Source organism: Carassius auratus, chromosome 20 (assembly GCF_003368295.1).
Source record: "Carassius auratus strain Wakin chromosome 20, ASM336829v1, whole genome shotgun sequence".
Taxonomy (NCBI): Eukaryota; Metazoa; Chordata; class Actinopteri; order Cypriniformes; family Cyprinidae; genus Carassius; species Carassius auratus.
Genome location: NC_039262.1, coordinates 12938233 through 12964874, shown reverse-complemented (window position 1 = coordinate 12964874; position 26642 = coordinate 12938233). Strand labels below are relative to the sequence as shown.

Genomic DNA, 26642 nt, shown 5'->3' with positions numbered 1-26642 from the left:
TTGATGTTTTCAGTTATTTATTTACATACTGAAGTAACAAGAGCTACACACAGAATTTGCACATTTGTTTTCGAAAATAAAAACTGTAAAATAAATATACAATAAAATACATTAAACAAACAATCTTTTCAGGGACCAAAAACCATTCAATCACTTACGAGAACTGTTAAATGACTCACAAATGGAATTCCTGGACCGTCTGCGTTTAGTTTTCACGTATCTTCCTCCAGTCATCGGTCATACAATCACTGAAAATACTGAAACGACAAGCAACGCTGAATATAACATAAATGGATTAAATATAAATCCAACTGTACCTGTGTCTGAAAACTGCACTTATGAATAAATGAATCAAGAGGCAATATAACGACAGAAGATGATCACGTCAATGACAAACTGTAACATACAAAAATCTTTTCAGCACATGAGAACGTACCGTGATAACAAAACAAAAGCAACATTATGATATATATTTATATTATTTACATATAAGAAAAGAGCAAACAGTGATGGAATGTATGTAGCAGCTGAACATAGATTGCTTCAGCACTATCATTCAAACAATCTGAAGTTCATTAACTGCAGTCGTTCTACAAGAGGAACCCATCAGTGCTCCGGTATTTTAACAGCAAATGACCTGCATTTACACATTCACACACGCTCCCACACACACGCAAAACACATTAGCGCAAATGGAAGCGAAAGCCAGTGCCATCAGTAACAATGTTCCAGTGTGGCGAGAAGGAAGAGGGAGCGGTGGAGATGGGAGACGGGCCGAGTTGGATCTCCCCGGCTGAGACTTTGTGGAAGTGAGACATCCGCCGGAGGAAGCAGCTGGACACAAAGAACAGAGGGAGACCTGGGGAATGAGCTACTGACTGAGTGCCCGGACTACTGATGTTCTATGGTTGGTGTCGACTGAAGCATTCAGTGCGTAGCTCCTATTCAGACCAAACTCTGCCCTTTTCCCTTTGGCAGCGGAATGAGAATCCTATTGGCTCATCTAAGTAACAGAAAGCCGCACTTTTTGTCCTCCATCTGAAAGCCACCCTTCTATTGGCAGATCCTTCATTGGCTAATCCTACGGAGAGCAAGAAGCCATTGGCACCCATTTTTCTACACAGCAGCTGCAGCTTTCTATTGGTTCAACTTTCAACCGCACGATTCTCATTGGCTAAAGAGGAGAGAAAACGTTTCAGGCACAACAGTTGGTGTGATAAGTAGAAGTCAGAGTAACTGAGTCAAGTCTGTAGGAAATGCTAACCCGCGATTTCCGCAAACACGAGAAAGCAGAGCGATGACATAACTACTGAATCCTACCTTACTTTTTATGCACAAAATTTGACGTGAAAGAAAAAGCCAGCAAAACATTTACAAATGTACAAGAGAACACTACTCGCTATGTCTTCCAGTTTCATGAAGGATAAAATGTAGATCACTGGAACTGGAATAAAGAACAAAACCGATGCTACAGAAGCTTCTGATCTTCTACAGTCCACTATTACGGAACCACATCATGCGTAAAACAACTCGAAGCATTTTGAATGTGTTGAAACAAGCTATGTCTGTGCCATACAAATAAGTATTCTTTACCAAATATTTTCCTTAAAACACAAGTGGACGAAGCATTCTAATGTGATCCCTAAAAGAAACACTGTCTAAAAGTTTGATGCCTCAAGCTTGAATTGCTGCTTGACTGGATCATTTTACTGTCCTAAATTACACTTCCTGGTTGGAAGGAACAACACAACACAAGCCAATAATATAATACTGCTATGTAACCAAAATTTCACTGAGTGTTCAAAGTAAACGATGAAGTGTGATGAATTGCCTCTACGTGCCTCAACATCTTTCCTGACATTGAACTGAAATGCGCCTTAATTTGGTCTATTTAAACAGAAAAACAGTCTCAGCTGCCAACTGACAAAATATTATCCTGAACGCAACATGCAATTGGTAGCTTGTTTTTGGCTTGGGCAGCAACATGATCATTCTGTCAATGTTACGATGCTGAGTTATTGCTGCTTATACATATAGTTTCCAAATAGTGTAGCCTTTTATGTGGGTGATATCTGAATTTACGAGCTGAATGACCTGCAGAATAGTTGAAAATAACCAATTTCCACTCACGGCAGGCTCTTTTACTACTGACAATGACAATCATGTCAAAAAGACGTCAGAAATGTTTTAGGAAAGTCATTTCCATTGTTTTCTCTGTGATGATTTCTTTTAGTCTCGGACTTGAATCAGCCTGTTTCTTGAATCAGACTTCTGTCACTTAACTTGTAAAGACTTGACAATTAGCAAAAGAAGCATTATTATGTGTTTACATATCCCATATAATAAAGCAAAGGGATTCTACAGAAAACAAGTTCAGTCATCTTGCAGACTGACGCTGGAGATATAGTACCATGGAATGATACCAGCATTGATTATTAGCTTTCTCAAAAATGATAAATATCCCATCGTTCCAACGAATTCATGAAATGTTAATAGGAACGCACACCATCGCTGTCTTTTCTGGCAGGGGGCATATATACACAATCTGCGAGAAAGGTGACTAAAGGAATATGACTGCTCTTGGATCCAAAAAGAGATTTATGATCATTGTTTTCCACCAGTGTCCTCATGTATGTCAGAGAGCTACAATGACACTTAGCCAGGGCAAAGAGAGATGAATGGCATCTGCTGGAATGCCTGGTTTTTGCTGAGAATTGATCTTCAGACCGGAGGGTGACGTGAACTTGTCCCTTCAAAGTAAACATCATTGCTGGAGAGCAGGGGCTGAGTGGTGGTGCTGTGAGTGCCGACTGAGTTCAGCCGCTGGACGTGAGAACTGGACCCCTCATGGGACCCCGATGCTGCAGGCAATCTGGAGCTGAAATTTAAGTAAATCTAAAGAGAAAAAAGGCAAAAAATCTTGTTTAAAACTCTTAGAAATACTTCCATGTTTTGAGAGCTGGAAAAGGATAAAGGAAGACATACATGTTTGGTGCTGTCTGAGATTTGCTGTTCGATCTTCTCAACTATCTTGCCGAATGAAGGTCTCTTGAAGGGGTCGGCATCCCAGCATGAGTGCATGATCTCATACCTGAAACACAACAACAGGGCGGCGCTGGTATTTTTGGGAACACTGTTGTTAGGTGTGTACGTGGTAAATGCTTGTCATTACCTTGTCATGTTTTTTTTTTTTCCCACAGAAAGAAATGCTAACTAATTACAGCTTAGACTTACATTTCACTCGGGGCAAACTCCGGTGACTCCATTCGGTATCCTTCCTTGATCATCTTATAGAATTTAGAGTCCACAGGCATTCCAGGGTAAGGACTACTGCCTACAGAAGCAGATTGTCAGTATTTGGAATAAAAACAGTTTGTCATACCAAGTCAGTATAATTATGAGATAAATTTATCTCACCAAGAGAGAAGATCTCCCACAGCAGGATACCATAAGACCAGACGTCACTCTCAAAGGTGTACACGCACTCAAAGATGCTCTCGGGGGACATCCACTTCACCGGGAGACGAGCCTACAAAGAGAAGAGCCTCATTACAAACACAGGCAGAGCATGAAAGCACACAATACAAACCACATTTCTTGACAGATTCAGTCTAGACTTGCATAGAAATGATTAACAATCAAAACATGCATTTCGAAACCTCAATCATGCAGTTTTGTTCAAGGTAGCAAGATGGAAATTGGCATTCTCTTACTTTACTTGTAAATTTACAATACTGACACAAAGACTAGCAACACTATAGACCAAGTTTGTCATGACTGTTTGATGTTTAGGTGTTTTTTTTGGATCATTAAATCAGGATGCAAGTTAAGTATTTGTAGTGGAAGCCAGAAAGGACCCAATGAGGGTCTTTTTAACTTTCCTTGCAGAAAGCTGTTAGAAAAACCACACCCAACACACAGTCACAGGCGGCGCCGGGGGTGGGGGGCAGGGGGATGTGGGTGCTGGGGGGGGGGTCTCAAGACACTGTCAAAATTGTCTTGACCCCCCCACCCTCTTCCTGATTAATATATATATATATATATATATATATATATCTGGGATAAAGATTAAAAAAAAATTCTCTTCAAACTACGCAGAACAATAATTAATAATTTATTCAACATTTATTAGCACACTTAACCGAGAACCGTTTTTGTCTGATGCGTCCGATTCGAGAACCGAGGAGCTGGCTCGGTGTTCATCTTCAGTTCTCTCTTCACAGCAGTTCAGTCAGTGTACTCTTTGACTAAATGAATTACTCTGGGATCTTGGTTTATTTTAACTCAGAGAGAGTGTCAGCCACGTTAAGAAAGTTAACATCTTAAGTAATTTGTGGATTAATGCTTATTGGACACACAAACTGGTTCAAACGATTCCGCTCGATTTGGTGAATTGGTTCAAGAAGATCCGGTTACATCGAATGATTTGTTTGCGAACCGGATAACACTAAACTGCTGTGAACGCACTCCCAAACAGTCTAAAGTCCTTATAAAAAATAATAAATACTTTTATTAGTTGGTGGATTTGCTTGAGCTAGAAAGAGCTACTGAACATAAATAAAATGTGCAAAAGGATTTTGAAAAAAATACCCTTAGAAAATGATGACAAGATAAGATTGGCTTAAATTCGGGACTGGGGGCCTTGGGGGCGGGGGCTAAGGGGGGTAAGGGGGGCGTCTGCGGTCTTGGGTGACGGGATGGGGGGCTTATGATATTAGACTTCGAAGCCTTTAATAAAAGTAAATGAATTTCAAACCTTAACTAAACACATTTTTATTCAAAGATCAACCGTCTGTCATTACTCTTTAGTCTGCCACAAGAAACAACAACATTAAAATCATGAACTCAAATGTCATTGTAAAAAAAAAAAAAAAAAACAATGACTGTTGTAAATCAGACCTTTCTGTAATGCTAACGCTAATAAGCTTTTACAAAAATAATGAAATAATTGTGTAGTATTTTTTGTACACAGTGCTGCGAACTGTCAATCACTCCTGTACGAGTGCATCACTGTCCTCCTCGCAGCTGCAGCAACTTGCGCTCTCTTCATCAAGCTTTAAAACAAAAAGTGGACAAAAAGGTCATATTGTCTTTGTGCATATAGATTAATTAGATAAATGAATATCTAAATTCGTGCCTAGCTGCCTACGGTGTTTTTTTAGAACTTAGAAAAAAGATGCTGCAGCCAATGAGCAGCCGGCAGGGGCTGGTTGCAGGACGACTCAACCTCCGCAGACAGTTTTTAATGTTTATCAGACAATAACTACTGAAGATTTTGCTTTAGTATAATTTTCGGGACAATTAGGGCCAGATTCGGGATTCGGGATTCGGGACAACAGTTTAGATTTCGGGACTGTCCCGAATTTTTCGGGACGTGTGGTCACCCTACCTGAAAGAGCTATTGCATTACTTCATTAGCTTGCGTCTGACCTGCAGCGATATCGTTCAGGCTTGGTGGGGTGTCAAGCAGCGAGTCATCTGATTCTGACCGTGTTGTTTTAGTACTCAGAGTCAGAAGCCAGGAGAGCATATTAAGTGTTGTTCACTGTATTTATGTTTTTACCGTTTCACACACCTTCTCCGGCCACGTTTATGTTGTCGACAATGACAGCGACAAAAGCGATGCATTCACTTTTCACTTGTAAAACTCAAGGGTGTATGGGTAATGTAGTCTCTGAATTAGGAAGTGTGCATTGTGAAGGGCGCTCTGAAAAGCGACAGTGCAGGCAAAAGATTAAAACCTCTATTAAAAGAGATGTCCAAATGAGCGTACCGGTACGCTAAAAGCACGTTCTGGGCGCACGGAAAGGTGGCGGTACCCTCAAGAGCTATATTTGGAAGTGGTGGTACTGAGTACCGGTGCATTAAACTTAAAGCACTGGTTAACGATATGTAAAAACCTAGTGGGAAAATATACAAATAAAATAAAGGTTAAAGTTATTTATGTCATGTTATGACAGCTAATACTTACATTGCCCTTAACAACATAGTTTGAGTCAGTAGTGATGTCCCGGGCTAGTCCAAAGTCACAGATCTTGGCCACCCGGCCTTGGGTGAGAAGAATGTTTCTGGCTGCCAGGTCTCTGTGAATACACTGAATGAACACAAAAACAAAACTACAGGTTAACATATAAACACTAATGGATTACGTAATAAAGCAAATTCGCCGTAGGAAAAGACTACTTGTTTTTTGCGTGATTTGAGCTACAGAAGCTGTACAGTACAATACAGACTGTATTGCTGATTTAAAATATGCTATCTTGACAGCTTTTGAGATTTTGGCCTTTTGCAATTTAAGTAAGTGGCCTGTTGGCATTAACCAAATGACCACCACGTGGACTGGCTAGTCTTACAGGGGTCATTGGATGCCCATTTTCCACAAGTTTATATAATTTTTTTAGGGTCTTAATGAAGATCTATAACATACTTTCATTAAAATTTCTTAATGGTAGTGTAAAAAAAAAATCAGCTCTGTTTTCAGCACACTGTTCTAGTCCATGTTGCTTTAAATGCTAATGAGCTCTGCTGACCCCACCCCTCTCTTCCATGGGGTGATTAGCAGACTGTAAATTTCACTGGGTGAATTTCACTGGGTGAATTTTTATCATAAACACTTACAACACACATTTATGTTCAAACTACAACAAAAGTGGATTTTGCATTCGATAACCCCTTTAAAGGTTTTGCTTAGAATTATAATTTAGAATTGCTCTTATGTGCCAGGACTGTCAAAACTGTCAAGTATTTACAATAATCTTGCCAATATTCAAAACCTTATTAACAAAGAAATGTTCTAAGTTAGCACAGAAGTGCTAAAATGAATTTACTGACAGAAAACTCCCTTGTCCACTTAGCAGTGTGACTAATTTAGTGTCCTTCCCCTAAACTGTATACTGGATCTGCTGACCAGGTGGAGAAACGTGATATTTCTCAGCATGATCCTCAATGAATGAGTGTGTGCTTGTGCTTGACTATATGTATGCATTCGTGTGACCTTGTGTAACACGATCCTTGACTGGACAGAGGTAATGGAATGTGAGCTTCAGCATTGTAGAGGAAGAGTGAGAAGATCTGTAGTATGGGATTACTGCAACCTCTTGGAATATAAAACTCAGTATCCGTCAGAGAGACAGAACGCAAATAAATGAGAAAAACACTTACGTTCTTGGATGCCAGGAAATCCATCCCTTTGGCTACTTGGTAGGAGAAGCTAAGAAGATCCTCAGTGTCCATAGTCATGCCATCTTCCTGCAGAATCTCACTAATGGCATCTGAATCGCTGTATGAATCACCTAAAGGGATGACAAATTCATTGAAGATGATGAAGACACAATGAGACAAAAAGCTAACAGACAAGCAGAGACACAAAAAGAAAAGGGAAGGACTATAGATGAGACAAAACGACAACAGACAAAACAGAAAAAAATATGAGACAGAAGGGACGGGATGAGAAAAGAGAAGAGATGGGATGAGAACAGGAAAGACAAGATAAGCCAAAAGGGATAACGTGAGAAAGAAGGGACAAGATGAGAAAATAATGGAGATGGAAAAAACTGAAGACACAAGACAATAGGAGAAAGGGAAGGCAGGAGAAGAGATGAGACAAGATGAGAAGAGAGGAGACAAGGAAGACAAAATGAGACAAAAAAGATGAGACAGAAGAGAAAAGATGAGACGTTAAGAAAAGAGAAGGGATGAGACAGGAACATGAAAGACAAAATGAAACAAAAAGAGATAAGATGAGATAGAAGAGACAATATTAGAAGATAAGAAAAATGAAGGCATGGTAAGATATAGGACAAGGTGAGAAGAGATAAGACAAAACAGAAAAGATAAGAAGAGCAAACACAAGACAAGATGAAACAAAAGGACTTTGGGTAACAAGAAGAGACAAGATGACAGGAAAAGAGATGACGAGAACAGAAAAGGCATTGATCCAACCTTTATTAAGTGATCTTCGGTTTTCAGAGGACAGAAGTCCCATTACCGAGGGCTTCATGGTCATGTATCCATTCCTGCTCTCACTGTAATTAAATACAAACTGGGCTAGTGAACCCACAAGCACTTCACACTATCACACTTCACCAGTTGCACTGATCACACTTACTTTGGCTCTGGCTGCAGCATGACGTTTCTATAGTAAGAGTCTTCTCCCAGTGTAGTGAAGTAGAAGGATTCTCTCCTTCTGCGCAGGAAGTTCAACAGGTCACCAAAACAGCAGTACTCCGTTATAACTAGAGTTGGACCTGTGCAACAGACCAATCCAGTAATGAAGACCAAAACAATACACACAGAAAAACCTAGGAAAACCATCTCTAGCCATAGCCTCTTACCTCCAACAGTGCAGGCCCCCAGCAAATTGACAATGTTAATATGGTTGCCAAGATAACTAAGCACCTTCAGCTCTGACATCAGAGCCTCTTTCTCGGTGGCATGGGCACTTGCTGTGGGGCAAAACACCACAATAAAAAAAAACATAAACAAAACAACAACAAAAAAGAATGTTCCCCCAATTTTAATGTACGGTTCCCCTCTGATTATTGCACTGGAAACCAATTTTAAACATTTATGGAATGTTTTTTTAGGTTTCATTATTTACAAAAAAAAACATTAAGTAAAATTAACCCAAAATGTTCTAGGATTCAATCAATTGTGGGTTACTGGAAATGTTTAACCTCCAGGTTTGTGTAATTTCTTATTTGTTTAAGTGTGGTGGTTAAACATGCCGTGGAGTTAGTATGCTACTTATATTTCACAAGATTATGATCGTGTTTTATGTTGCTTTTCACTCACGTTTGAGCATCTTCACAGCAACGGTCATCACAGTGTCTGCTTTGGACATCCCATAAGCAGTGGCCTCTACCACCTTCCCAAATGCTCCAGATCCTAGAGTTTTTCCTGGGAATGCAGAAAACTAGATCAATTTCATTTTTCCCTCATACAGTTGTTTACAGTCAGTGTGCCAGGAAACTGATCCAAAACCAGCTTTCAGCTTGAACATCGACTTGTTTTTGAATCAAGGAGGTGTGGCTTGTGGGGAAGCGGGATATGCTAGATCCTGTTAGATCCTGTTTGTTGACGGATATGTCTGTTCCTTTATGGGAAAGATATGATACTATGTCACATGGTGCCAGCTATCCAGTGCCACCAACCATGTAAAAGCCAATGAAAATAAGCAAGTGTTGTAAAATTCAAAAGGCCTTTATGTTTCTCATGCACTAAACCTTGTAAACATTTCCAAAAATAATCTTCAAACAAAGAATATTCCAATATAGAAAATGATTTGAAGTCTGACAAGTCAAAGCAGACTGATTCAGGACTTTACTTAACTCACCAAAACGCAGCTTATCTCTGGGAAACTCCCACTGGTGGTCGTATGGAAGCTGGGTGGGGTCAATATACACATAACTATTTCCATGGATACCTTCTATGACTTTCCACTGTATTTGGTATTTAGGTTTCTGTTGGAAGACAGAAAAAAAGAGATGGGATAGGAGAAGAATAAACAATGAGCAATGTTTGTAGTTGTACGTGTTCTAATAGACAAAAGCAAACAGAGCCCACTAATAGGAGTTTCTTGTAAATGGACATAAATTATTCAAACAACAATGTGAATGCTAATTCTATGTGTGCGTGTGTGTTGTATTACTCACTGATTACTCCCCTGTGCAACAGTGCAAAACTGCACAGTGAAACATCAGGTCTTATGACATGTTAAGTAAATAATTTCCTTAAGTGTGTTCTGTTTCAAAGTTCCCCTGAAGTGTGGGAGGGATGCCAGGTGTGACAGGTAAATTGCGTTGAGTATCACGTTTAATATCAAATAACCAAAAACAAGTTGCGCTGGAATAACAATAAAGGGTTCCAATATTTTATTGCTATAATAGAGGGAGAATTAAAACTTCAATTTTGTCTAATTAATGGATTACCTCAGTGAATCAGCGTGCACTTCCTGTGCTGGAAGACAAACTATAAAATGAAGGACACTTTACCTGCATGTACTTGTAGGATAGCACAATCAGGATGAGAACCAGGATAACAGCCGCAGCAACAAAACCGATGAGCAATGGTGTGAAGAGTTCATGAGGAACAGTGTTTTCTGGGAAGAGTAAAACAACATAGAGTTGGCATCAGAAAACTTGCAGAATATATGTACTCTATCAACAGGAAACAAGAAATAATTTATTTATTATAATTTTATATCCTGTATTTTTATTTTTATTTGTATTTATTATCAGTAAATGTTTGGGGTCAGTAAGATTGTACCTAATTCTTTCAAAGAAGTCTGCATTTCTTTGATCAAAAATTCATAAAAGACAGCAATATTCATATTTTTTTTACATATTAAACTGTAAAATAGCTGTTTTATATTTGAATACATTAACATTTATTCATTTAGCAGACACTTTTATCCAAAGCGACTTACAGATGAAGACAGTGGAAGCAATCAAAAACAACAAAAAGATCAATGATATATAAGTGCTATAACAAGTCTCAGTTAGGTTAACACAGTACACGTAGCATCGGATTTGAACTAATATAATAAATAAAAAGAAAACAGATAGAATAAAAAAAGAATAGAGCAAGCTAGTGTAAGAGGTCTTTACACACACACACACACACACAATTGCATAATAAATGAAAAGAAAATATAATACAAAAAGATTAGAAAGGTAGTTAGATTTTTTAAGAATAGGGTTAGGAATAGAGAGTGTTAAAGTTAGAGGGTCAAATAAAGATGGAAGAGATGGGTTTTAAGCCGATTCTTGAAGATGGCTAAGGACTCAGCTGCCCGGATTGAGTTGGGGATGTCATTCCACCAGAAGGGAACATCTAATTTAAAAGTCCGTAAAAGTGACTTTGTGCTTCTTTGGGATGGCACAATCAAGCGGCGTTCACTTGCAGAATGCAAGCTTCTAAATTTAGGTAAATGGGTGCAGAGCCAGTGGTAGTTTTGTAGGCAAACATCAATGCCTTGAATTTTATGCGAGCAGCTATTGGTAGTCAGTGCAACAGAGGTGTGACGTGTTTTCTTTTTGGCTCATTAAAAATTAATCTTGCTGCCGCGTTCTGGATTAATTGTAAAGTAAAATCCTTTATTATTTAAAAATGTATGTGTTAAGCTTTTAATTAGAATAAAACCCTGACATTAATTGAAGTGTTTTCCCTCTGTAACCATTGCTCTAGACAGAGTGTTTGTGTGAACAAGGCATCGATGGATAATCAATACACATAGCTCATCCCTGATGATCATTTCTGTTGGCGCAAAAAAACCACAGCAGATCTGATGCTAGTTTAGGGACTTGAGTGAGTGTGCCAACTGAAATCAAAAATGATTACTGCACTCCGTCTAAACACTAAAACCAAACCTTAAGGAATGTCTAAAAACAATGAGCATTAAAGAACAACATTAATAATAAATAAGTGCCTCACAGTGGGGTTATGTCATAATTGCTTGTTTTTACTGAGCTGTGAATAATCCAGACTGACGCACTGAGGTCAAACTTTTTACTGAAGATTTTTGCGCCTCACTTCTTTTCACATTTTGAAAGTGTAGCCGTGTTGTTTTTGTAAGGTGTGTGTATGTGTTCATGTGTGGTGTGTTATTGTTTTTCTGCGTTGTTCTGAGCGGTGTAGTAAGCTCTTAAGCTATAAGAAGCTTTCTCTCCATTTCAAATCAAGAATGCAGACTCTGCAGGAAGTAATCCCTTGTAAACCTGCCACTGGCTTTCACAGTCCTCTTCTGCTTCTGCTCCCTCCCTCTGTCTCTTTCTCTTCCCATCTTTCGCCGGCCATCCATCTATCATCATACTGCATCCAAGCATACCATCAAGTCCTCCACAAATAAACATAAACCTTAACAATGGACATTTTTTTGTGTCTCGCTCAGCTGAGGATGAATAGCTTTAAAAGTCTAGCCTAAGGCTCATCGTCCCACTGGTTTTCCTGGACTTGCTACAGCCTAAACCTTGAGAGTCTAAACAAGTTCCCACATCATCTAACAGGCTTTCCTGAGGCAGTGGATTCAATTCACACTCTCAAAACCTCCAGTCCAACTCCTGAAGGACTCTACAAACAGGTCAATGTTCAACTAGAGTTTTTTTTACTTAAGGCTAATTCAGCTGAGAACATGCAAAAAACAGTCAATGTACTCCACAACTTAAAAACAACAACAACAACAACAAGGATAAAAAAGTGAATATACCAGAAACAAAATAAACTGGATGTGGATGACCTTTTGTTAACCATTCCGTCCTTACCAGTAATACCAGTACTAACTGGGGTGGAAAGCCCGGGTGTTTTGCAACAAACCAAAACGACCCCCCCCCCCCAAACCGGAGAGATAATCCCCAACAGTTGGTAATGCTAGGTTTACAAAAGAAACAAGATTAGGGCTAAAACTCAGCACCTCTGTTTATATAATAGTCTGCTGTTATCTCATCTTATCCAAAAAGTCTGCCTACACAGGGTTGAGCTGGAGCAGGAGTGGTGACCTGCGAGTTGGCAGCTGGTTTAGATTTTCTCAAAAAGATGCAGCCAGTAGAAAAAGCACAGCTGGAGCGAACGTGAGGAGATGTGCGTTTCCTCCTTTTTGGTTGTTTAACTATTCCTGGGAAACTAGAAACACCTGGGTCGAGTTCTCTAAGTCTCATTCCATTTCCTGGTTTTTTATGATGTGCAAAAGATGAATACTAAACACTGAAACAATGATGACACAAAGTCGAGGTTCTTCACCTTCGCTGTAGGTGAACAGTACCATTTTGAAAATTGCACTCTATCCTGCATTTTAAAATTTGCTTTTGAAGTCTCACAATGGCTGCATCTATCTGGTCTAAAAAATAAAATAAAAACAATAATACAGTAAAATTTCATTACAATTTTAAAATAACTGTTATCTGTTTTAATATATAAAAGCAGCCATTAGTCTTCAGTGTCCCCTGATCCTTCAGAAATTATTTGAATATCCTGACCTGCTGCTCAAGGAATATTTATTCTTATTACCAGTGTTAACAATTGTGCTGCTTAATGTTTTTAATGAATAGTGTGATAAAATGTTTATTTGAAAGGTAATTTTTTGGTAATATTATAAATGTGTGTGTGTGTGTGTGTGTATATAATGGCAGACATTCCTGTATATGTATACTTATAATGTGCATATTAGCATCTCACTCCATAACTGCAAAACATGTATAAGTTAAAAAAATAAAATAAAAATTGTGCAACCCTGAGATCAGAAATGACATACAATGTCTTTTAAAAACATACAACACATTGCTTTGGCTAAAAGAACATTTCCAGTAAGTGCATATATTGAGCTGCTGACGTGAGTGTTTCAGTGCACAGCTACGATTTTGATTTTGGCTCCCTGGCCAGAATTATATTTATTTAAGTAAAACACACCTGTATACCCTTACTCTCAGAAGTTGCATGAAGTCAGCCAATCATAATATAGCCTGCAGATGACGAAAGAGCTTTCCAGTTTTGTGAGAAATATGGATCAGAGGGTCAGCAAACCGACTGTAGGCGGAGTGTCTGAGGCTGAGACTTAGTAATCACTAACTAGAGTCTTCAGTCATTGTCTGTGTGTGTCTGCATGTGATTTGGGAGGTTATTTGCTCACCGCTGATAGCAAAGAGTGTGTAAACGATTTCCCCATTGGCAGATGCCACACATTCAAGGGTGGCGTAACTGTTCTTGGTGATGTTTAGTCGACTTTCCACTGTGCCTTTCCCAAAGGGGGGATTTGTCATGGTTACAGTGACAACATCCTCCTCCTCCTGAGTGGCGTTCAGCAAATTGGAGCATCTGAGGAAGCATGCAACAAACTCATAAATATTCCTGCATTGTTTCATGAACATGTACCATAAGGTGGTGAACTGCTTTAGACACATTGCATAAAAGGAGCAATAAAAAACAAATAATACTCTTTTGGCTTGATAAACTTTCAACGTATTTTATTTCAGAATTAAAAACTCAACTTATTTTAATTCTAATGTATTTTAACATCTTTTATTTTAACTTGTTTCATTTACCAGCCAAGGCAACATTTTTTATTTTTATTGTTTAGTACATCATTTTTTAAGTTTGTAAACATTTTTGGTTTATTTGTTTGATTATTTACATCTAATAATTATTTCAGCCTCTTTCAATAATTTTTTTTTTCATAGTTTTAGTTGATAATAACTCTGCTTTACAGTCAAAATTTAATGCCTACTGTATCCCATTTTAGTCCAGGAACAGCAGATTATTACATTTTGATGTAAGATTATGAAAGCCAACATTTTTTCTACAGAAGAAAATGCTCCAATAAATTTCATGATAAGGCCAGGAATGTAAAAGGTCATTTTTGATGTAAGGTCACTGCTTATCAATAATATGATAAGGATGTGATAAGCATTTCTCACTGCATTCAGGAGCTATGGCAGATTTTTACTCATGTGTGTAAAAATAGCTTATTGCTTAAGAAAGCAAAATGACAGACCTCAGGGGCTCTTTTACTTAAAAACATCAGTACTGTCATCAAGTGCTTTGATTTATTTGTTTCTCCAATTTTTTTCTCACTCTTCTCCTAAAATGAAGTATGAGTGCTACTGAGTTAAGGTCAAAGTCAGCTTTGGATATAAAGCCAGAACAAATAATCTCAACTGGTTCACATTCCTTGTTCTGTCTCTTTATTACTGAGCGATATCTTTAATAACATTGTTTAGCATGTTGGAAACTTCTCAGCAATTCCTCAACAATGGAACAATGGTCTGTTCGGTGAGAAAACCATCAAACCGGTGGCAGATAAAGCGAGCAACGCACGGACACGATCAAATGACACATAGCACTACATGTTTACATGCTCCAATTGAAGCAAGGCATGTTATCCTGATCGGATTTGATCATCATGAGGAATTGATTGGATAAGCTTGTGACTAAGTCTATGCTAAGGTGTTCGGTCAACACCGCTATTCAAGAATAAACAGCCCAATGGAAGCAGCTTGTTCTAATGTCGTTGGGTACTGTCATATGACCGATAATAGCCAATCGCTTTTGTGATGTCACAATCATGACAGAGTCAAATTGCTTATCCCTATTAATAATAGGCTAAAGCTTTCTTGTCCAATCATCAAACATCAAGTTAGCGGTTAGTGGCTAATCCATGCTGCGTCACAATGTACCCTCAGAGAGGATAATACGTTAACACTGCTCAAGGGATACGCCGCTAATATTTGAAAGCAACTTTTGGAGCCCATCGTATGTAGCTGTGGATGTATTTGAAACAAACAAAACTGAAGAAAGAAATAATGAATACCTTGAATGAGGTTGGTCACAGTAAAACCACTTAATCTGAGGAGTAGGGTAACCTTCAGCCACACAGCGCACCTGTCCATCAATTGGCCCTTCATAGGACACAATCTGTGGTTTACCTAACAACAAAGATTGGTACGAGGTCAGTTTTACAATCTTGGTTAGTGGGATGGATGTTTGTACAGTGGGATGGATGTTTGTCTTGTTTGAGATTGTCTTACACAGACAATCGAGTTCTTTTATCCGGCAAGAAATGTGAACAATCACTTTTGAAACAGAATACAAACAAAACTCATATATCACATAGATTCTGTGCATTTTTCTGGCAAGTGGAAAAGCCAAATATTTGCCATTTGCATGATATGTTTTCACTCACTTATGACGTGGACTTCAAACGTTTGATGGACAGTTGCGTCTCGGTTTGAGCATGAAAATGTGTAAACGCCACTTTCTAACACTTTGAGACGTACTAGCTTCAGCTCGCTGGTGTAACTGTTGAATGAAGAAAAAAAAATACATGAATAACCTAAACCTAAAGTATCTTTCAGTGCTGTGAATAAAGTTTGCGCTGATATTAAAATCCTGGCTGATGCTGATAATTCTATTGTGTTTTCTCTTGGACCACAAAACCAATTAATTAAATATCTTTTTTTTCTTCCAAAATTGAGATTTTAATAGATAGATATAGAATAGCTATCAAGCCGAAAATATAAGCTTTCCATTGATGCATGGTTTGTAAGGATAGGACAATATTTGACCTATAGCGATATTTTGAATATCTGGAATCTGAGGATGCAAAAAAATCTAAATATTGAGAAAATCACCTTTAAAGTTGTCCAAATTAAGTTCTTAGCAATGCATATTACTACTCATAAATTACGTTTTGATTTATTTATGGTAGGAAATTTACAAAATATCTTCATGGAACATGATCTTTACTTAATATCCGAATCATTTTCGGCATAAAAGAAAAATCTATAATTTTGACCCATACAACGTATTTTTGGCTGTTGCTACAAATATACACCATCGACTGGGTTTGTGGTCCAGGGTCACACACACACACACACACACACATATATATATATATATATATATATATATATATATATATATATATATATATATATATATTAGGGGTGTAACGGTTCACAAAATTCACGGTTCGGTTCGATACGATACACTGATGTCACGGTTCGGTTCGGTTCGGTACGTTTTAGATACAGCAAAATGCAAAAACATCTCAACTTTTCAGAATGCCGCAAGCGCACCGCGGGTCATGTGACAAGAACTAACCAATCAGCTTCATCCTTTCCCGTAACAACGTTGAGAGCTCAGGCAAGATGAAGGATCAGCTGATTATAGTTGTATATGGATTGTAATTTTGAAATAAATTTAGTAGCAGAGCTACTGCAAGCGATTTTTAGAGCTGCAAATCCATTTACCCTTTGCTGAAATTTCCGCGTCTCATGGAGAGAGCACGTCATTGTTGCTTAGCAAAGACAGACGCCTCATGAGCGCTTCTGCCCGAGCGCTTTGGAAAGGAGGAAAAAGACGTGCTTAGCGTTTTCCACGCGTTTTTAGGAGCGATATGTGAACGGACCCTAAGGCGCTCGCTCACTCAGCACGCGCTGAAGGCTCATTGCAAAATGTCTAATGCATTTAACAGACCAGAAATATAAGATCCTAAAATAACCAACAGGTCTGGTGTTTGGGTGCACTTTGGATTCCCTGTAAGCTATAATACTGGTGTCTAAATGCTGCAGGCATAGTTTGTTGCGTGCATGTTTCTCCTTTTTTTCGTCTTTTCCCAGATACTGACACAATAAGGTGATGTCGGCGTAAATGAGTTGACATGTTTCAAGTATTCACGCTGGTGTTTTTTTTTTTTTTTCTTTTTTTTGAAGCAATGAAGCAACCGCGCGAAGCCCTCACTATATAGGATTTTAGAAAGAATGCAGAGCACTAGTGTAGTGTGCAAACTTACCACAGTGTGGATTTCAGAAAGTGTGCAAAGACTTCACGTGCACACTTACCATAACATGGATTTACAAATAATGTTCTAAGGAGGGGCTCTCATGTCACTCTGATCGAGCAGCTCATAGATGGAATCATGCATCTCAAACAATATGTTTGAGAGTCATCTTCTTTTTCTAGTCTGTTAAACGCATTGGCCATTTTGCAACGAGCCTTCAGCGCGTACTGAGTGAGCGAGCGCCTGACTGAGTCATAACATAACATAAACATATAAGTTGGTGTTTTTTTCTTCTTCGGGAATCGGGAGTGTCAGGGGCGTTGCCTGTTACGTCGTTTGGGTTATTGGGCTACCTTGTTGAACGCATATCATTATATTTCTCTTTTTTTTTTTCAAATATAATTAATTAGTCCAACGAACCGTTCGGTATGCATAATGCGTACCGCGTACCGAACCGAAAGCGTCGTACCGAACGGTTCAATACGAATACGCGTATCGTTACACCCCTAATATATATATATATATATATATATATATATATATAAAACGCTTAACAACATTAGAATACACAATTCAAAAATAGATATTGAGAGATGTACTAAAGACTACATATAATAGTGTTTCTAAATTAATAATATTTTAAAGACTAACTTTAAGTGAGCATTAATAGTAAATGAGCTAACACAATTAAATATACGAAAAATATATCCAATAAATACCAATATCATACTGATATATGGTGCATCCCTAGCAATTACTACCTAGGACATACAAGAATTGTTTGTAGCAATGTAACAAAATCATACCTATTCCCGTGTGAGCGGCTGGTAATGACATGATCAGTAGTGTTGGTGAGTTTTACCCCACTGTAGCTCCAGGAAAATGTATGAGGTTTCGGGTAAGCATCCATTACCACACGCAGGGACAGACTTTCTCCAGCCCGCATTCTTTTAGTGCTATTATTCACACTTGTTACGTTAATGAAGCCTTTATCTGCACACAGAAACGCATAAAATATTTTTTGGAGACATTTTTGGAGACTATTTAAATTTAGACTAAATAGTCATATGATTGTTGATATAAATTCTTGAAACAAGACTTACCAAAGATTTCGACCATGACTGTCTTTGCACTGGTCCCTCTTTCATTCCTGGCCTCGCAGTTGTAAATCCCTGCATCCTGCATGGTCACAGACCCCAGATTTAGGGTGGCATTCCTCAGGTGAGAAATGGGTTCGGTCAGGATTCTTGAGAACTGCTGCACTGAAGGTTGCTTGAGTCATGCAGAAGGAAAACAGACACAAAGCTCATTGGGCAACTCTGAAGAGATGAGGCATAGACATTGTCTTGAATATAATGTCTGTGGCTGTCTTGTGTAGGTGTGGCTGTTTTTATAATCTTTATATAAAACAAAGTAAGCCATTACTCTCACAAATCCCAGTCTCTGATGCCAGTAGAGTCTTAAAACAGTAGATATGTTCACATAGGTTGTGTTCTCACAGCACAAGTTTGCCAAAAATAGAGCTGTGAGTGCTGAAAATTTAAAACAGCGAGTTCAGTTATAAAATTTGGTAGACTTGCGTTAATACCTGAACTCAAGATTGAGATGGATTTAAGCTTGCATACTTAATTCCAAGCTAAATCCTAAATTCGAAACTTAAATTCTAAATTCAGTTCTGAATGAATTACATCCCTGCTGAAAACTGTATTCTGCTGCTGTGTATACAGTACATGAACATATAGAATTTAAAGGAGCAGCTCAACCCACACAAGATCGAATTAGCCTCTGGGCATAATATCAAGTACAAACAACGTTTAAATTATCTTTTTCAGTCTACAAACATTACATTTGATGTGCACTCATACTATAAGTCTTCTTTTGTAAACATTGGTTGCACATGACTGAAATGGTTGGTGTGTTTGATAAAGCCTGCAGTATGTACAGTATATATGTGTGTGAAGAATGTCATGGGGCACCACAGATGTGCTCAGTTTATGAGAGTGCTCTTACCACTCCATGGGGAGCCTTCCACCTGATTGTGATGTCACTGTTGACGTTTGAGGTGCTGCAGGAGAGGGCGAGCTCTTCTCCCTGGACTAGCAGCACTCTCTGAGGCCGACCCAGTGTGATCACAGGAGGTGCGTCTGGAACTAAAAGCAAAGAAGCTTGATGCATTATATCAATGGAAATGTGTGGGAAAGAAAGAGCAAGCTAAAGTGGGGTAACATAGACGTGTGTCTGGTGTCTTTCTGTGTCCTCTAGCGATATTTAGGGCAATTCATTAATTAAATTAATTACAATGATAAAGTGATTAATGAATTGGTTTAATCTCAATGAATTGAAAACATCAATATTTGAAATACCTCAAAATAAAAACATTGTTAAAAGTGTGCAGAGCTTTACACTTTACTTATGTCTCTCCTTTACTTTCTCACCGAGGCGGACATTGAGTTGATATTGTCCGGATTTAACGGTGTTGCCTTCCAGAGTCCCGACACAGATGTAACATCCCTCAAAGTCCTTCCTGACATCTTCCAATGTTATGCCCGTCTCAATACTGGATGAATATCGGAGGTTGTTGGGCAGGGGCTGTCCGTCACATTTTTGAAGGTGCAAGTCTGTCATACGTGGGTCTGTGGCCAAGCATGGGAGCGTGATCATCTCCCCTTGTCCCGCAACAAAGTCAAACACGATGTTCCTCCTGAAGGGATTTTCAGGATCTGCTGAGAGGAATGCTAAATCAAAAACCAATGAAACACAACCAAGTGGGCTTAGATCATGACATTACAGCTCAGAGAAAGAGAGAGAGTGTCACAAAAAAGACTGAAAGTGAAAAACTACCCTCCACCATACCTAATAAACAAATACAAATAACCCACATCTGCAGTGCACACATTAGTAAAATTAAAGTCAATTGCCAAAAATGCCAAGGACCAATTTGAAGGGTTTACCACTGGGATTATAAGAACATGCTTGAAATAACACATTAAAGTAAATAAAGGTCATGCGGGTGACTAGTGAAAACAGCGAGCTGATTGTAGGTATTTGGGGCATCTGTTGACACCCAAAGTGTCTTTTTGGCACAAAAAAGGAACCACAAAGGATGATGAGAGATGCTGGAGAGTATGATCATAGTGAGAAAGATGGAGAGCGAGAAAGAAAGACATAAATATAAAGCAAATAAAGTGTTAGAAAGTTCACATAGTGCAGACAAACTTTCTATCTATCTCTACTAGTATACATTTGCTAACATGCTTGCACAAACCTAGCACATCTAAAACATAACTGCAGCACTCACATACAGACAATGTAGACACTAAGACACAAAGGAGGGTTGAAGAATCCTTTAAATACTGCCCTACAGACTTGTCACTCAGCCCAGACATTATTACACCCAATTAAAATTCTGACTCACAAATGCAAAGGCTGACTTACCTTTTACATACACATAGATTGAGCTTTTTTCACCAGATTCCTCCTCTTGGCAGGAATATTTGCCCATGTGTTGTGGGCCTGCTTTGCTCACTTTAAGAACTGTCACTTGACCCTGTCTTTGTTCCTTAAGGATTCGTGTGGGGCGGTCTTCTCGCAGCCAGCGCACTGAACTGTCACTCTGACACTGCAAGCTGAAGTCGCTGTTCAGGGGTACTGTGAGTTGGGGTCCTTCAGGGGTGATAGTGGGCCTGGACCTGGCTGGGAGGAAACAAGCAAGTGAACACGGTGCACAAGTAGAAGATAAAATAGTTTAACATTTGATAAACATGCAGGAGAAGAGATTATTAAGAGTTAACGTGAGGTTTTCGGGAAAATGTACCAATCTGTCAAATGCATTTGACTTTGCCAGAACACTACGGTACTGGTTTTGAATAAAAGAACCAACACTGATATACAGAATGTACCAAGCGCATACACATTTATTCTCACACACAAATCAAAGGCCTCTAAGGTTGCATAAATGACAGTTAAGGGTGAGAAATAGTTTCACATTAAAAAAAAAACTTAAAAAAACTAAGCCTTCTAAGTTCCTCTAATCACAATTTCTCTAAATGAGTTCTTAAAAAGATGAATGCCCCTTTCTCAGTTAGTGTTAGATTCGATTGAATTGTAGCATCCTTCTCCATTAAAAGTGCTGCATTGCCTTGTCAGCTATAACCCTTAAAGACAACAGATTAGAGTTTTAATCTAACAAAAGAGCATTTATTCTCCCCCTCCCCACATGACTGGGAGAATTGTGAAAATAAGTGAAGAACACAAAAAAAGTAAGAAAGTACAAAATAAAAAAGCATTAAAACTGAGTAAATGTATGTAGCATAACAGTAAAACTTCAGCTGATTACATAGGCCTAAAGAAATCTGTGATAATTTTGGATACTATTAAATATTAAAAATAAAAGCAGCGAGCAAAACAGTGAGCAAAGGCAAAAGACCAAGAAAACACAATTATGTAGTAGCATAATGTCTACTTTTGGTTCCTGGTAACTGGTAAATACTGTTGTAATCTGTCATTACTTTCTGCAGTTCATTTTGATGGATTGAGGCAATTATGGGCCTTAAGTTAACACTGAGAAAGTGGGATTAACTTAAGTGTAACGGACAATGTGTGAATGGTTATGTCTTAGAAATGTGTTCAATAAAGTCTAAGGCTAAATCTAATACTATTTTAATTATAAGAATCCTTTTTTAGTTTCTGTGAATGTGGGAGACGGGGGTTGGGGAATGCACTGGCTTCCATAGTTGCTTCAGGCTGAAATGAGATAAACTGTGGTTTAGCCAGATGAGTAGCTCGCCTCATTGCAAACTGTCACTTTATGCCATTCAAGAAAACGGCTTCTGCAAAGTCAGGTGTCCTTCCAGAGAAAAACTTCACCTAACAAGCGTTCATGTTTACGCGTCCTCTCCAGGGCTCTAAACATAATCAGCGACAAAAGAACAAATAAGAAACACTGAATGAGAGAAAGGCCTTCACAGAAAAGCAATGCACAAGCATTGCCCAGCACTTCTCAGATTCTCTGGTAAATATTTAAATCATACAGAAAGAGATTTTTATCTAAATTACGCCATTACGACAACATTATGGGCTGTTGAAAAGAGGTGATGTAAGGGAATTGTGTGTTTTGAGATAATTACAGAAAAATTTAAGAAAATGTTTGCACCAAGATGGAAATTGAACCCTATTCAGCCTGTTTTCCCATTTGTTTTTCTCCAATCTCCTCCTTGTTTATTTTCCTTGTTTTTTTTTGTTTGTTTTTTTAGCATAGGCTACTCCCATTTTTTGGGTAAATATAAAGTGTGTATTTTGTAACTTGTGATACCATTGTCAGCCACTAGAGGTATCCGCCTGATGAAAGCAACACCTTCCTATCATACACCCACTAGAAAGCTAAATCTGGGCATAATTAGGATAATTCTAACTGTGCTTATCAGAGCTCTCTAATATTAACTAGGAATATTTCCATGTAAACGATTCTCTCACGGCTGTTATTTGAAAGCCCGTATCATTATGTGTTAGAAGGAACCCGATGCAAAATAGTCAGCCACTTGAGTGTTGAAGCCCTCTGGCATTACAAAGCTGATCATCAGATTCTCGCCAAAACCACACCAAAGCTGTATGTGGGTAGTTGACAAATAGGCAGAATTTTTTTGTTGTTGTTGTTGTTGTAAAAGGCCTTTAAAAAAAGAAAAAAGAAAAGAAAGTATGTAGTGTGAAGTCTGATCTTTGAGAAAATATAAAGGGTCACTTCGTCAATTATTTCACTGCTTTTTTGAAACATTTTTTGCTGAACTGTACCATAAATTTTTCCTATGGTGTGACATAGCAAAAAATAAGAAAATTAACATTTTAATAGTACATAAATAGCAAGAGAGATATTTATCTTCATTGTTAGACACTTATTTTTATATAGTGTTATATATATATATATATATATATATATATATATATATATATATATATATATATATATATATATCACCCCATTGCAATACTAAATGCAAAACAAAAAAAATTCATGAACAAAATTGAGTCATTGTTACTGAAACTTCTAACTCAACACCCCCCCCCCCTACTCTCCTCAACAACCCCCCCCGGCTATTTCTGTCAATTAGTGACATTACTATTCCAACTTAACCTGTCATTAACGGTAAGCAAGACACATTTGCATAATTTTCCATGATTATTTCCATGACCAAGGAACAAAGGAACGAACAACTCTTTGAATACAAAATTTAATGAGGGGTAATAAGCGAGACACACCTGAACCAAATCATACAGTCACACAAGGGAGAAACTGGGTCACGGGGAGCACATGGGGAGGAAAACACGCCAAAACAGGAACACATCAAGACATCAAGTTCCTACGCTTTCAGAAATATGGATGAAAAAATTATTGCATTTACTAAAATAGAAACTTGTACAATGCAGGAGGTATTTATTAACATTTAATGATTTTCTTTTTCGTTTATAAAAGCTATAATTTATTAAACCATGCTTGGGACAGTCACACCAGGAAATTTGAGATATTGCTCAAAATTGTAAAAAAATCGAGTAACACTGCAGCTATTATAACAACAGGTCAACGTAGGACAAATAAATGCTTAACCACTGGATTTTAAATAACGAGAATATTAATTATATTCATTTTTATCTTGTGGGACAGTGAAAATGCCATGTCACTTCAACAACCCATGTGTTAATTAAGTTGCCCACGCTCACTCTAAACGTGATCTTTGAAATGGTTTGTAAAAAGGCCTGGGTTACCATAATCGGGTTTCTTCAGGCAACACCATCTCCAAGCACAATGATACATGCGTGGAATCTAAATGATGGAACGAAGCAAATTTCCCCCCAAAACGAAACATGATAGGCTACTTTTTGGGGAAACTTTAATAAGCCACATAATAAGCATCGTTAATTTAGCAAATGAATCTGTAATAAGGATAAATGTCTGAACACATGATACGCAATGGTCAGTTAACAGATGCAGTCCAGCTAATGTCTCGCCCCTCATCTTTTAGAACATCCATAAGAGCTTATCTGAGCACAAAAGACCATCTGATATGTCCATGAGGTGCCAGCACGCTCACAAAAAAGTCAGGTTGCAGCATGCCAAACAACTTTTCTGGCTTTTAGGAAATTACATGAAATCGCGGAGCGTTAATATGCAGCCTAACTGCCCATGCTGTTAGGATACCAACAGAAAAACAAACGCAAATGCAAACTCGATAAAAATGGAATGTTCCAGCAAAGTTTGACCATCTCAGTGCCCTCGTAGCCCATCTCGTTGACAAATTCTAGAGTTTGTTCCATGGAGCTCAATTTGTTTAGTGCGCAACTCTGCCTTTGGCGTCCCATATCATACAGACTTCAAACACATTTTTGTTGCTAATATTTGAGCGAGGTCCTTAATAAACCGTTAAAAAAATGTTTCACGTACGTTACATAAAGTGCTCAACTGCGCACCGTTATTATGGCTACATCAGAGAAACGCGCTGCAGATGAATTTGGGGTACTTTTCTGGTTACTAAAACTAACTAAATCTGTTTAATATATTCTGTAAAACCCGCAAAATTTGTTTCGAAACGTTTTGAGGGTTAAATCCGGCAGAGCCAACCCTGTCTCCCCATTATATCCTAAATCTATAAAGTTAATAATATCAATTAAGTGCGTTTTTAGCCATCCACACTCTTTTCCGTCACGTCTCTTACTAATGATATCTAAAGCTTCGTATTCCTCCACTTGTTGCGGAGGCAGGCACTCGCGAGCTTGAATGATAAATAATTGAGAGCAGCGCGCAGGGATCGGCTTCACATTCTCACCTGCGGCTCTCCGGATCGATATCTTGTTTCAGTGATAGGTTCCTGTAACAGCTTAAATTGCTGATATAAGCCCCCGTGCGGTAAGTGAAGAGGATAAGATTCGGTGGGATTATCAGAGAAATTCTGCTGCATTAGAATACATTATTTCTTGGAGTCCCGAGCTGACAGAACGTGCGTTGAGGTGCGAAGGCTCCTTATGGAGATCTTCATTATGTGGAAAATTAAGAGAACGCGCATGGGGTCATCTAATGATAACAGCCAAACACTGCTTCTATAAAGAGCCTGCATGCATCTAAAGTAGAAAAAGTAGGAAGCAACAGGTAGGCTACACACAATGGTCTTTATTAAAGGCACTCCGTTTGTTTTGAGTATACATAAAGAATAATTAAACAACCCCACTGCCTGTCATCTATAGGTGCATAGATACAGCAAGTGCAGTCCATCCCAACATCTCAATGAAAAACTTTCAGGAATCCTCTAAGCAAAGTGAGACCATGAAAGGACCAATAAATTATAATAGTCGCCCTACCTGGTTGAACGATTAACTGCAACAAAACAGTAAACAGAACGTAGTGATATTCCATTGTTATAATTCCATCTAGCTCATAGTCTGAGAGAATACCGCGCAACGGTCTCCAGTGGAGCGACGACTCTCGTCTTAAAGGGCCAGCGTTGTTTTCTACCTTGTACTCTGCGCGCGGGTCATGCGGAACGACAGCGAACGTGGGCGGGGACAGGGAGGCAACATCAACAGTAATAGTGCTAGTCATACCTGAGACGCAAAAACGAGGTTAAGAGTGCCACAGGGTGACACGTGGTTTGTCAGAAGAAACTATGATAATTATGGCTAAGGAAAGCGGTTATCAGTGGCCTTCAAATTCAAAAAAGCTTCCTCTAACAAGACTGAGCTGGCAATGGTGAATTCGTGACAAAAATATTTACATTGTCACAGACTCGCATGGAATGTTATTAGAGCAGAAAAAATACCAGTTGCATTTTCCAACTGAATAAAGAAAGTTTCTAACAAGCATTTTATATGTATGTATGTGTGTGTGTGTGTGTGTGTGTGTGTGTGTGTGTGTATGTATATATATATATATATATATATATATATATGTATATATATATATATATATATATATATATATATATATATATATATATATATAATTACACATTATCTAATCTAAGAAGAGCAATAATGTTTACAGCGTGAGGTGACTCATTTAGGCAGGTTGTATAAAAAAACTGATTTATTTCACTGTTGTCACTTAATGTGACAAACACGTTGTGTTATTTTTATTAGTTTTGGAAGCAGCAAGATCAGTATAATCTGTGTAGTCTTGCTACTTTAATTTTGCCTGAAAATGAAAGAAATGAGACACATCTGAGTGGATGGATATGGTCATTGTTTTATGTGTTTGTTTGTCATTAATGTGCATGAGAGGCTCATCTTGTCTTGGATGCTCTAGACAACACTGAGTCTTCTTGTCATTCTAACATATGACCCAAGACTTTATGATGACTGTGACACCCCTGACCTCCCTTTCACCCATCAC

At 38.3% G+C, this 26642-nt stretch overlaps 1 protein-coding gene across 4 annotated transcripts; it reads right to left on the bottom strand.

Moving 5' to 3' along the window:
* On the bottom strand, nt 1-25771 carry LOC113120987 (mast/stem cell growth factor receptor kita). 4 transcript variants are annotated; one of them, XM_026291164.1, is made up of 21 exons: nt 25613-25771; nt 20705-20962; nt 19705-20004; nt 19280-19419; nt 18373-18541; nt 18076-18262; nt 15671-15786; nt 15299-15413; nt 13622-13806; nt 9993-10099; nt 9335-9461; nt 8794-8898; nt 8334-8444; nt 8108-8246; nt 7942-8024; nt 7162-7292; nt 5972-6094; nt 3418-3529; nt 3235-3334; nt 2986-3091; nt 1-2895 (listed from the first exon to the last, which is right to left on the bottom strand). In XM_026291164.1, exons 1-21 carry the CDS (start codon nt 25665-25667, stop codon nt 2722-2724), a joined length of 2943 nt encoding a protein of 980 aa, XP_026146949.1. In that variant the 5' UTR covers nt 25668-25771; the 3' UTR covers nt 1-2721. The 4 variants fall into 4 exon arrangements, with proteins under 4 accessions (XP_026146949.1, XP_026146950.1, XP_026146951.1 ...); XM_026291165.1 differs by having other exon boundaries at nt 19705-19992; XM_026291166.1 differs by having other exon boundaries at nt 19705-19989.
* Between the last annotated feature and the right edge of the window lie 871 nt (nt 25772-26642).

Bases quoted from the DNA above. Each gene is read 5' to 3' on its own strand.
- LOC113120987 (XM_026291164.1), bottom strand. From the start codon at position 25,667: ATGGAATATCACTACGTTCTGTTTACTGTTTTGTTGCAGTTAATCGTT. The intron at 15,414-15,670 runs GTGAGTGAAAAC...CTTTGTTGTTAG, and splicing joins GTTTGAAGTCCACGTCATAA to GTAAACCACAGATTGTGTCC. The intron at 3,530-5,971 runs GTAAGTATTAGC...TTCTCTTTGTAG, and splicing joins ACTATGTTGTTAAGGGCAAT to GCTCGTCTCCCGGTGAAGTG.